Below are 11730 nucleotides of genomic sequence, written 5' to 3' on the forward strand. Positions count from 1 at the left end.
GTCTTCCTAAGACAATGAGGGAAAGCTCACACTGCCCTGGCCAACAACTTAGTGATTCCCATGAGGATTTGCTTCAGCTATGATAGCTATGATAGGCATCCTGGACTGGATTTCACTGGGTGCAGTAGTGGACTTCTCAGGCTGGGTGCTGTAGCCCTTTTCGGTTCTCAAAACATCTTTCTCTCTTCAATGACCTTACCTGCTGGTCCTGCATCAGTTTTCATCTTTGAGAAGTGCTGAAGCCTATCAAACTTTGGATGAATTTTGTTTAGACCATCTCTACATCTTCAGAAGAAAGAGGCAGCTATGTTGTAGGGCAAGGTTCAAACAGCGCCAAATCAAAAGTATTGTGTCAAAGATGCTGAGGCTGACACTCCCTTCTTCCCCGAGAACTGTGGGCAACTCTTTACAAGGCCAAACCCAGCTTAGAAAGATTATCCATGAATCTGAATCATTTCACCTTTACTGATCTTGTCCCTGCTGCTGTTTGTTCCTCCAGCAGCAACTGCAAGGCATCAAGGCCAAAATTCCACTCTAGTGTATCTCCATAATTAATTGTGGGGGGGGCATAATATTTTGGTTTGTACCAGTTTTAGCATCAGTGGACCCATCTATGCTGATTTCTAAACTGACGTATTATTTCCATAGGGACAGGACTGAAAAGAACTCAGCCAAGTTCAGGCCTGAGCACAGTTATTAAGGACAGAGCAGTGCTTCCTCCAAAGACTTTCCAGTCTGTTTCAAAACAAGAACTTGCATGGAGTAGGAGGGAAGGGAGGGGAAAGGACAGAAGGGAACCAAGCAATATTTTATGAGCAATAGATGATTCAGAACATGAAATGTTTTGTCTTGTACATAGGAGCAAATCAGGAGTTATCCCACCGAAGTCTGACTTACACCAAGGTTAAAAATGCATAGGAGGAAAGTCAGACTTTATTTTCCTCTCTTCTTTGCTTTTATGTTACCCCTTGCCTAGGAAATTGGACAAGAATGCTGGTTTCCTTGACAGTGAGCAACAAAACATTTCAGTGGCACAATGTTAACAACAGGCGATCAGTTACTCTAGCGGCTGGAAATCCCAAGTGCATCCCAAGCACATTTTGGGGCACCTCCAGAAAGAGCCTAACATGGTGATCCCGCCAGTGGCAGCTCCTCTCAAGCTTGCCCCAGGTATAAGTCTGCTGAAAGGACAAGTTTCCTTGGCTTTTACGGCTAGAATGGACTAAGCACCAGCCAAGGGGCAAGGGAAGATGGAGAGCTAAATTCTCTGGCATGGGGTTGTTGCCCATCTTTGGACAAAGCATGCAGGACTGCAGCAGTGTATTTACAAGCCTGAAGACTTTTGACAGGATCTGGACTGTTGGGTAGTTGCAGCAGACATTCAGGGAGTTGTTTTGGGTCTTTCTGAGCCTAAAAACCGAGCTAGTGAGCAGGAAGACACACCAAACCATGATATGGAGTGCGATGGAGACCTAGCCAAAGGGAAATGCTGTGGGTGTGTCTCCACATCCCCATCATCTGGCCCTCAAAAAAACCTTTGTGCATTCCTCTGCCCTGAAGTGCCACATCAAAGTAGGCTCCTGCACGTTTTCCCCGAAGAAAAGCAAAGTTGCTCCTTTATGCACCTCTGAGGAAGCACCGACGGCACATGACCTTCAAACACGGTGATTAGGACAGCCTCCGAAACGGGAAATGCCCGAGAGCCCACATGTCCCACTGCTCTGAGAAGTATCATAAGCAAAAAGCTGGGCAGGTGGGACAAACCCATCCCCATCTCTCCTACTGAAGCTGCTCATCCTCACAGGTTACTCCATAAGATACATCCCATTATACCCAGCATCCATATAGTATATTGCCTACATCCGCTATGTCCTTCCACTGGAGCTTTTAGTCTTTTGAGATCCCCATCCATAAAAAGAATGTTTTTGCCTCTTTCTGGCTGTCCTGCTATTTGTACGTACACTGGGGTAGGGACAGCCCCCCACATGGACAGCCCCCACCCCCCTTGGCTCCACAAGTTATTGAAGTACAAATAATTAATCATAGGAATAATTGAGTTACAGTGTGGCCAATATACTCCTCTGCACTATCTTGCACATTTAATACAGATAAAAAAGCCCTAGTTTAATTAGTAGGTTGCAGCTTTTTATACTACTGGATATGTTTTCCAGATCTACCCAGACATATATTTAGAGGCATGGAACACATTGCAGACAACATTTTTCTCTCCTTTCTTTATAATTTATTGTAGCGCAGGAAACAAAATTGATTTCTTTTTGTGTTTATACATTTTTGGAACTGTCAAAAAAAGAAGTATCACATTACAATTTTTACCTTTTTTTTTTTGTACTAAAATTGCTCCTGAAAATAGGCACTATAGGTGATACTACATGTTGCTGTGAAAGTGGAATTGTAAGAGAATTATGGATCTTATAAATTTATCATTCTCAAAGACATCAAGCTACGGGGTTGTGATAGTTAAGATGAGCCCAACCATGTCTCCAGAAGTCAAAGCTCCAGCATGAGCAAATTCATTAACGCAAGAAAATAAGGGTGTCTATAAGCAGTAGCTATGCAAAGTGGATAACAGGTGCAGCCACCCCCTAATTCATCACTTTAGCAGCATTTCAAGCCAAACTTTTAAAAGTTTCTTTCCTCTCCAGATTACGAGAATGCAAGGAAACCCAGGGAACTGCACAGAGCAAGGAGCTGTGCTTGCCAACAGGTGCAATTTCTGACTCTGCTTTGGCTTTTAATGCCAGTGAATTGGAAGCTACTCAGATTACAGAAAGCCATGCCCCATCAGGGTTCCCAAATCTTTATGTATTGGTGCTGTGGGCGTACTGAAAGACCTATTGGTGCTGTCAGACCTTTTCCAAACAACCCTCTAGAACAAAGTGGAGGCGGTGGCATGAGCAGAGGCTATTTCTTGATCCCGATCGGGCAGGAAATCCCCGTTCCCCCGAGGCCGCAGTATCCGTCGGGGTTCTTGCTGAGGTACTGCTGATGGTAATCTTCGGCGTAATAAAACTCCGGAGCCTCGCGGATTTCTGTTGTGATGGCCCCAAAACCGCTCTCTGTCAATACCTGTCAAGAAACAACATGGAGAGCCATTAGTGGTTTGTTGGCTTCTCTGCTGATGCCTGACATTAGGTTTCCTCTCAGCAGCAGCCACAGACATCTCTCAGTGCTTGGACCACAGCTGTAGCACATCCCTGAAAGCCCTTTATCCTCACTCACACGTAATTTCAGCAGGACACATTGCAGGCACCAAAGCACACGTCAGCGAGAAGAGGTAGTGCGCCCTCCAGTTTTAATGGCTCATTTGTTTAATTTGCTCTGGCCACACATTCGTTCTCTCCTCTTTATCAGCCACACCAGGCAAGGATGTGGTGCCATCAGCAGAAGTGGAAAACAGATGTGAGAGGCAACAGAGCAGACTTTGATCGAGCCTGGCGAGCTGCCTTGCAGGGGTCCGAGGACTTTACCTGGCAGGTGCCTTTGCTTGGAAATGTCTCTTCCAGCCCAAACTGGCTCATGCCAAGAAGAGTTTCGGTATGAAATTTGAGCCCCACTGATGTCAGTGGGAAATAAGAACATTTGGGCTCTTTTCACAGTTGCTGCAAACCCCTTCTTCAAAACGAACGCTTCCACCATGGCCAGAAGGTACTTTTAAGGCAAATTATGGCCCATCTCTGAAAGAAGATTTGCCAACGCGTGGACCAGTAGCAGTAATCACTTTGCAGGAAAAGAAGGAATGTGGGTGGGGATTTTAAATTAGACTTTAACTTCTGATATCCCTCAACCGAATTTGAAACTCCTGAAAGGTTTCTGATGGAGGGAACTTCTTTTTTCACATGAATTGCCATACATTTTACCTACTGATTTTTTCTTTTCTAAGGAAACTGGTGAACACCAACATTTTGGAGCTGGTCCTCATCTCAGTGGGGACATAACTCATGTTCGCTGCAGTCCATGATAATCTAATAAGCACTTTAATTGGTGTCAGACTACAGTGTTTGCTGTTGCAAAGTACACCTCTGAAGCACTGGACGTAGGTAGAGCTGCATTGCTGTCAGCCAGGCTTGACAGCAAGATCAACTTTAAGAACAAAGGGTTAGCATATAAACTGATTACCAGACAAATATGTGTCATCTTATCAAACTGAAAAATAAAGCAAATAAAAGGAAACCATCACACAGCGGCACAAAACCAGACCTGGAAGGACCTGTAGTAAGTCATCTAGTCCAACTTCTTTCATCATGATACAACTCACAATAGCCACCTTATTCCCAGCAGACATTTAGCTGTTCCTCAGAGATCTTCAGATACTCAAAGTCCCTCAAAGAGCCCATTCTAATAGTTACCATCCTTTTAGAAAGGTTAAAGCCTAGCCTGGATTAAGCCCACAATTTTCATTTAAACCCACTCTTTTGGTCACATTCATCATGGATGTGGAAAGGAAATTATTCCCTTCCTCTTTATAATGGTCTTCTACATACTTGATGACTCTTTTTTAGGGGGTGTAGGGACAGGACAAGGGGTGAAGACTTTAAACTCAAAGAGGGCAGGTTTAGATCGGACATTAGGGAGAAATTTGGCACGATAAGGGTGGTGAGGCCCTGGTGCAGGCTGCCCCGAGGAGCTGTGGGTGCCCCATCCCTGGCAGTGCCCAAGGCCAGGCTGGATGGGGTTGGGGGCAGCCTGGGCTGGGAGCAGGGGTCGTGCCCATGGCAGGGGGGTTCAAACTCGATGGTCTTTAAGGTCCATGCCAGCCCAAACCACTTCATGATTCTATGGTTAGGAAGCTGTGGACTAGCTCATTCATGGTATGATCCTGTATTTGAACACAGAGGGATAACAAGTCCAATTTCACAGAATCTGGCCATATTTTCCCACATAACATCCCTGAACCATGTTTTTCATCTTTGGGACAGGTTTTGTCCCAGGGGAAGCAGATTACTTACCTGTCAGATGTATTAGCAAAGAAGATTAAAAAATATGAAGGTATGTATCACAACAGGTTGGCAACCACTAACAATGAGGTGTCAACACAGCTGCTTTTAGAAGCAGTATTTCACTTACCTTCTAACATTTCTAGCAAAGAAAAGCACTTTTAACATTATCTTCACTGCAGAAAGATGGCACAAACTCTGTCATCATGGGCATTAGTCATTTACTTGCTGCTGTAAATGCATGCAAAATTGGCTTCCCCCCTTGTCTGAGTCATGAGGATGCTGCTGGAGGGATGGATATTTTTCTACTGTGCAAAACAGTATTTGTTACAGATTTTTACCTGGGACTTTTCCATCATTGGCCTAATTTTGTCAGCTAGAAAATCCATTCTGTTCAATAACATACCACAAGAGGGCATAAACATCATTTATCCCTTTCAGAATTACTAACATCCTATTAAAACACTGCACGCTAAATAAAGCAGAAGCCCAAGACAACTCATTATATTGCACTTTGGTCATTAGCAAAAGATACCAGCACTCTTTTCAGAGGCAGTGGGAACCCCAGGCTCCAACACTTTGCCAAACACTACCTTGAATGTTTTGATTTTAAATGGGAAAATATTTTCCTCGCACTTACTGTGTCAGTGCAAAGATAAAAACATCACTGGGAAAGATGATGAAGTTCATGATGTGCTGGCTCTGGCAGGTGTAAATCAGCCCACTCTTGATTGATTTCCTGCCACCGAGGCAGACATAATTTGACAACAATCCTGTTCTAGCAGACTTTTTAGTCCTTGCTTTTTAGTCCACACGATTCCTGAGCCATCCAATGTGAGCTCCCACTACGATGCTGCAGCCAAAAGGGCTACTGCAGCATCTGCAGGAAGAAATGGGAAGGACCAAATGAGGGAGAGTGGAATCAACGCTTGGGACCTTTTCCACAGTGCAAAAAAAAATTTAAAATACTGTTGGATCTTTTTTCTACCCAAATATTCCACTGCAGTTCAAACAGAACTAATTCATTAATTCATTCAAGGGACTTCTGTGGCTTTTGTCATGCAAGAGATCATACTGCAAGGTCACAGCCATCCTTTAGCAGACTATAATCCAGCCCCCAAAAACCTGGCAGGCTTCAGCAGACAGAGGCCAAACCAAACCAGAACCCAAGTCCTGCCCAGCCAAGAAAGACAAAGGGGACACGGCCAACTCAGTACATCAGGATAGGTGCTAGAGCATGAACATGTTGGAGCCAGCACTGGGAACCACAGCGCTACCACTTTTTTAAACAACTTGTGCTTCTGGAATGTAAAATATTTTGTTTGATGAGTTTCCCAATTTACTATAACCTGCAAAAGTCTGTTATCCCTGTTGTTTGCTTTGAACTTGTTGCCTGACCATGTCATTACATCACCTGCTGCAGAAACTAATTCCTTATTCGCTCTGTCCATGGAGATTTTGATTTTACACCTCTGCCTTAATCCTGCTCAGTCATTTCTTCTGCGGGCTTCAGGGTTTGAGGCTGTTTAGACTCCCCACTCATAACTCAGGTCAGCCTTCTTGCCCTTTTCTGCATCCTTTCTGGTTCTATTTTACCGCCTCATTGAGGTGGGGTGACTGGAATTGCACTCTATTCAAGATCACTGCGGATTTACTCAGTGGTGTACTTACATTTTCGCTTTTATTCGCCATCTCTTTCCCAGAAATTCTTTGCATTCCACTTGCCTTTCTGACCTCTGCTGAGCACTGAGCAGACGTTTTCAAAGAACCATCTGCAATGATGCCAGGACCTCTTTTGCGGGCTAATTTAAACCCTATCATTGTGTCTGCACTTGACTTTTATCGACATGGAATTTCAGCAGCTATTTTATTGCCCAGACATTTGATATTGTCAGATTCCTCTGCAACTTTTTGTAGTCATGTCTACTTTTGCTTACATGGAATAACTCTATACCATCAGCAGATTGCAGCACGTCACTGTCGACTGTCTCCCTTTTCCAGCTCTTTTATGAGGATATTGAACTGCACGGGTTCCCAAGACAGATACCTGGTAATCTCCCTTCATTGTGAAAACTGCCCTGTTATTTGTGTCTTTTACTTCCTGTCTATAACCAGTTATTCAGAAGGGAAACTTTCCTCTTAATCCACAGCACCTGGCTGCCTTTAACTCACTGGATCTCTTCAGAAAACTACGTCTGCAAGACAAGAGTTTCCTCTTCTAAAGTCACATCGACTCTTCTCTGAAACACCATATTCTGTGCGTGTCTACCAACTTGTGATACTCAGCCTGCAGTGCAAAATGCCTTTAGTTCTGCTGGATCATCTTGGAGGCGTCTTAAACACAGAAGGAGCCCACCTTCCCTTCCCTCAGTAGCAAGGCCAATTTAGACCACAGCTTATCCAAGATGCTGATGTGCAAGCAATTCCCAATTTATGTTCCTTCCCTACCCGTAGACAACTTCCACCTTGGTGACCTGCCCCTGTTCAGTGATTTGCTCTGAACCTCTTGAGACAGCTCCGCCAAGCTGTGACCAGGACTTGGTGCAGGGAAATGCCAAATTCCTCAGTTGTGAACACAGACATGGGCAGTATGAAGCTTCCTGCTATAGTATTGCCTGTGTCAGGTCCTTCATGGATGCTTCAAGCTTTGCAGATGCTTTGTCTTAGAACCAATTCTGAAAATGCTCAGCTTTCATAAGGAAAATACATTAGTGGGTCAGTGAACTGGAGCAGTTCTCCTGGATAAAGATATTTGGACTTCTGCAGCACGTACTGGACAAGAAACAGTTTCCCTCCTGGTGGCACCAAGGCTGGAGGTGTGCTCTCAGGCACTGTTTAGAGCGGAGCTGCTGCCGTACAGTGCATGTACAGGATGACCAAGTGGCACAAACTATCAGTAGACATGACTTTGGACACTCACCACCATGGACTGCAGCAATCAAACCCTACTTTTTTCTTCCATTTGCACTTTGCCAGTTGGTTATCCAACCATCTGCCACCTAAAACAGTACTCCCAGTCCCATCTCAGCCATCATGAGGGGTACCCACAACGTGCAGATGCAGTTAGAAAGATTTTAAGGGACATCCTTGTCTTTTGCAGAGACAGTACCATCTTCCAGATGTTCTCGCTTTGTCACCCAAAGGCCATGCATCGAGTCACTGGGACGCAGCACAGCCTGCATGTCAGTGAAATCAGTTTGTTCCACTGGTTCAGCTCAGTTGTGCTAGGTGATGTGAAATGCTGTCCTCAGAAGGGGAATTTATATGGTAGACTGCCAAGGAATAAACCAAACTGGTGTAACCAGAGGGTTGTCCTTCACTTATTCCCAAGCAACTGTATTTAGCATGCGGTGCTCCTGCGCTTGGATTTGTTGCTGCCCTCTGAACTGACAATAATTGCTGCTTCAGCTTTTTGTAGCCAGCTGATTATATTGAGCCAAAGTCTGTCAAAATATTTAATCATTTGACATTACAGCATGGCAACAACACATTCAAGGTGTTTGGCTCCTTGTTTATATTCAGACGGAAGTAGCTAGTGCTCATAAAGTGCCTTAAGAATTAGGAATGAACTGTACCAGAAAAGCACAATTCCCTTGTACCTCCAAATACTTGAAGGACTGGACTGGAAGTCATTGGCGTTTTGGTATGTTGTGCTGAAAATGCACAGTTCATGAAGTTTAGAGGAGGGGTTGAACCCACTTATAATTTTGACAGAAAAAGCTTTAGAATTGGTTTTGTTAAATGCAAGCATTTAATTTTCTGAGCAGAGGCATTAGTAAAGCAGTGGAGTATTAATTGGTTTCAAGCATTTTGTGGCTTTTAATAAAAATAGCATCATCCTGCGCTTGATTCAATATGCACTTTAAAAGCAAGCTTACAGCCTGTGCTCAGCCGAAATACCCAGTTTGTCTCGTGTCTCAGCGAGTTCCACCGAGCTACTGCATTTCTAATGCTCCCTGTAAAATCTCTGATGTTCAAAATGCCGCGAGGAACCTTGACACCTGTGACAGCCTGTGCTTCTGGATCATCATCCATCCTTGGTGTCAAACTGTATGGAAAGCAACCTCATGATGCTAAGTGCTCCAGCCTGTGTAAAATGTGTAGGGCTCCCCCATATTGTATCGGTTACCCAAAACCTTCTATCATCAGCAGCAACCCTGAAGCTGGGTTCTTCTGTTTGGAAGCACTAAGGGGTGAAGGAGCTGTGTTATTTCATAAGGCCTGCAGGAATTAGTCGCACGGACCCAGTCCTCTGTAGGACGGCAGTAGGTGTGCCTCCTAGATGCATCACCTCACCCATATATTATTTTAAAGTGTTTCCTTTGTGCTGCCTTCAGTCAGCTGGATCACCACACCGGTAAACACTTGGCTGTTATTCTAGCTAACATTAACAGTTTGCTGTGCTTGGCCCAGCCTTCTCTATGTCACTTACTGATGTTGGTTTTCCCAATCTAATCAATGTCAGTGACCTCAGCAGAGCCCCGCAGTGGGCTGAAATCATGTCTAGCTGGTAAAATCTGCATTCACATCCACAGAGGTGACCTCTTTTTGGAAACCACGTGTTCACCCACAGCGAGCCAGCCGGGCGGCACTGCCAAGGAAGACGTGGGAGCAAAGGAAAACGTGGCTCCGAGCAGGTGTCCACATTCTTCTGCTTCCATTTACCTCTCTGCACAAGGGACTGGAGGATATTGATACACTCGATAGGTGCTGCAAGAATTGATTAGCTAATGTTTTGCACAGGGCTTTGGAGTGCTACACAATTAGCTAATGCTTGCACAGGGTTTTGGAGTGCTGTGTAATTTGTAAGTATTATTAATACCCTCGCAGGGAAGCTGTCGAAACTCAGAACTTTGCAGCTGCAAATTGGGCAAGACTGAAACTGGGAATGATCCAAATGCGCTGGTACAAATTCTGCATGCTCCGTAGTGTGGGCATATGGATCTAAGAGCAGAAACGGTGAAATTTGCTGTCTTCACAACTTGCCTTGGTCTTTTCTGCGATAGAAAACTAGCTGCGGTGTGACTACAGGATAAATCTGGAGACATAATCATCCTACAGGGACCACCCATAACCTGGTCAAAGTGGAGAAATGCTGCTACACGAGTCTGTTGGAATTGTTTTTACGAGGGTACTTTTCCAGTGCAGCACAGGGAAAATGCAGATAAGAAAGAAATACAACAGATACTTAAAAGATGATGGTGCAAAGTGCTTAGCTGAAGAACAGATTGATTCTAATCTATAAAACTGCAAAAGTGACTGTGTCGGAGCTTTGAGTCTATTGACAAAAACCACACACACAACAGAGCACATCATCTGAACTGAGTAAACTGAACCGAGCTAGAGACACGGCTTCACGAGCCTTAGGGGAAAGCTGTATGTATATATATAGTCTGCTCTGTTGGTTTGAAGATCTGCTTGCTCTGATAAATACTTAGCTTGAAGGAGGCTGTTTGGTCACTCATTCCTGCCAGAGGGGAGAGAATTGCTGGGCTCAGATATAAATCAGACCTGCCAAGGTAAATCACTGTTGGCCGATAGCCTGGATATTAACATAACTGAGGTGCCAAGTGGTTATGCTCTGAGGGACCAGGAAGGATCAGGGGTGCAGTCTGATATTTCCTGCTGTTTTACATCTGAGTGTGCTTTCTCTTTGCCCACAACAAGCAGTTATGCCAGCTGAAACGGCAGATTTATACAGACTTTGCACCTTCTAGCAACGGGAAAAGACGAACATCGAATTTGTCCTAAATTGTATTAAATGGAACTGACAGTGAAATAAAATTCGTGGTTCTATTTTTTCCTGTTGGATACTGATCCTAGAAACGTGCATGGAAAGGAAGTCGTACCCTCCTCTCCATCACATCAGTCTAATTCTGGATTCAAAGCTTTTGCTCCAGGTACTGGCTGGTATAACAGGATCAACTTGACCCACAGTCTTTACAAGCTTGACCTTCAGAATAGAGCTTCCTGAACACCCGTCCGGCCTTCTCTTGAGGGACGAGAGATGAAAGTGAAGAATGGCACCAGGGGGCATTTAGGAGGTATAGGAAGATAACATTAGCAAAGATAAAAGACATCTTGTTCAACTAGCATCTGGGAACTAATTAGGTGTTGAAGGAGCCATTGAGAGAGATGGAAATTCTGTTTGTCTAGCCAATTTTAACGCAGCCAAACAGCCTTTTACTGTACATCCTGCATGGATAATTTATGATGGCTAAGAAAAGACATGCCCTGTTCTGACTTTCAGTGATCTAAAGCTGAAATCTATTCCGCGGTTTGAGACAGCAGACTCTTCTTCACTGAACGCTCATCCATTACTCTTGTGTTCCTAAAGCAAAAATGGGATGGGTCCAAACGGAGATGGGGCCACTGATAACAGCCCACATGTCAGCAGTGAAGCTTAGTGCAGAATCTACCAGGCCAGTGCAAACCAGAGCTGGTATCTCCATGCCGTGCAGACCTGAACGATGCTGAGAAGCTAACTCAGGTCCAGAAGCCATGTAATGCTAAGATGAGGCAAGTCCGTGCTGTCTGTGAGCAGAGGAAAACACTCCACATTTAAACGCTGTGTTGACTTTACCACTTCCATTAGCTCTGTTATCTCCAAGCCATGCTTCGCTGCAAAGTGCAGACCAGCCTGCATGATGCAAGGTACTCTCTTGTGTACATATCCCTTGCAATAAATGGAAGGCACTCCAATTATTTTTCATTTAAGGGGAGCCGCAATGTAGAAGTAAAAATGCTCATTTCACATGTTTAAGGTAGAGGGCTC

The 11730-nt window shown here is 44.5% G+C and overlaps 1 protein-coding gene across 7 annotated transcripts in view; it reads right to left on the reverse strand.

Annotated features, from left to right (window-relative positions):
- Nucleotides 1–2219: 2219 nt before the first annotated feature.
- Nucleotides 2220–11730, reverse strand: part of MSRA (methionine sulfoxide reductase A) — a 274249-nt gene continuing 264738 nt past the window's right edge. For all 7 annotated transcript variants that reach the window (XM_066995100.1, XM_066995097.1, XM_066995098.1 and 4 more), the window contains one exon: nt 2220–3087. In XM_066995100.1, the coding sequence (XP_066851201.1) occupies nt 2923–3087 (165 nt within the window). In that variant the 3' untranslated portion in view covers nt 2220–2922. The remainder of the gene's footprint in view (nt 3088–11730) is intronic.

The sequence above is a fragment of the Anser cygnoides genome, chromosome 3 (genome assembly GCF_040182565.1).
Source record: "Anser cygnoides isolate HZ-2024a breed goose chromosome 3, Taihu_goose_T2T_genome, whole genome shotgun sequence".
In the NCBI taxonomy this organism is placed as follows: domain Eukaryota; kingdom Metazoa; phylum Chordata; class Aves; order Anseriformes; family Anatidae; genus Anser; species Anser cygnoides.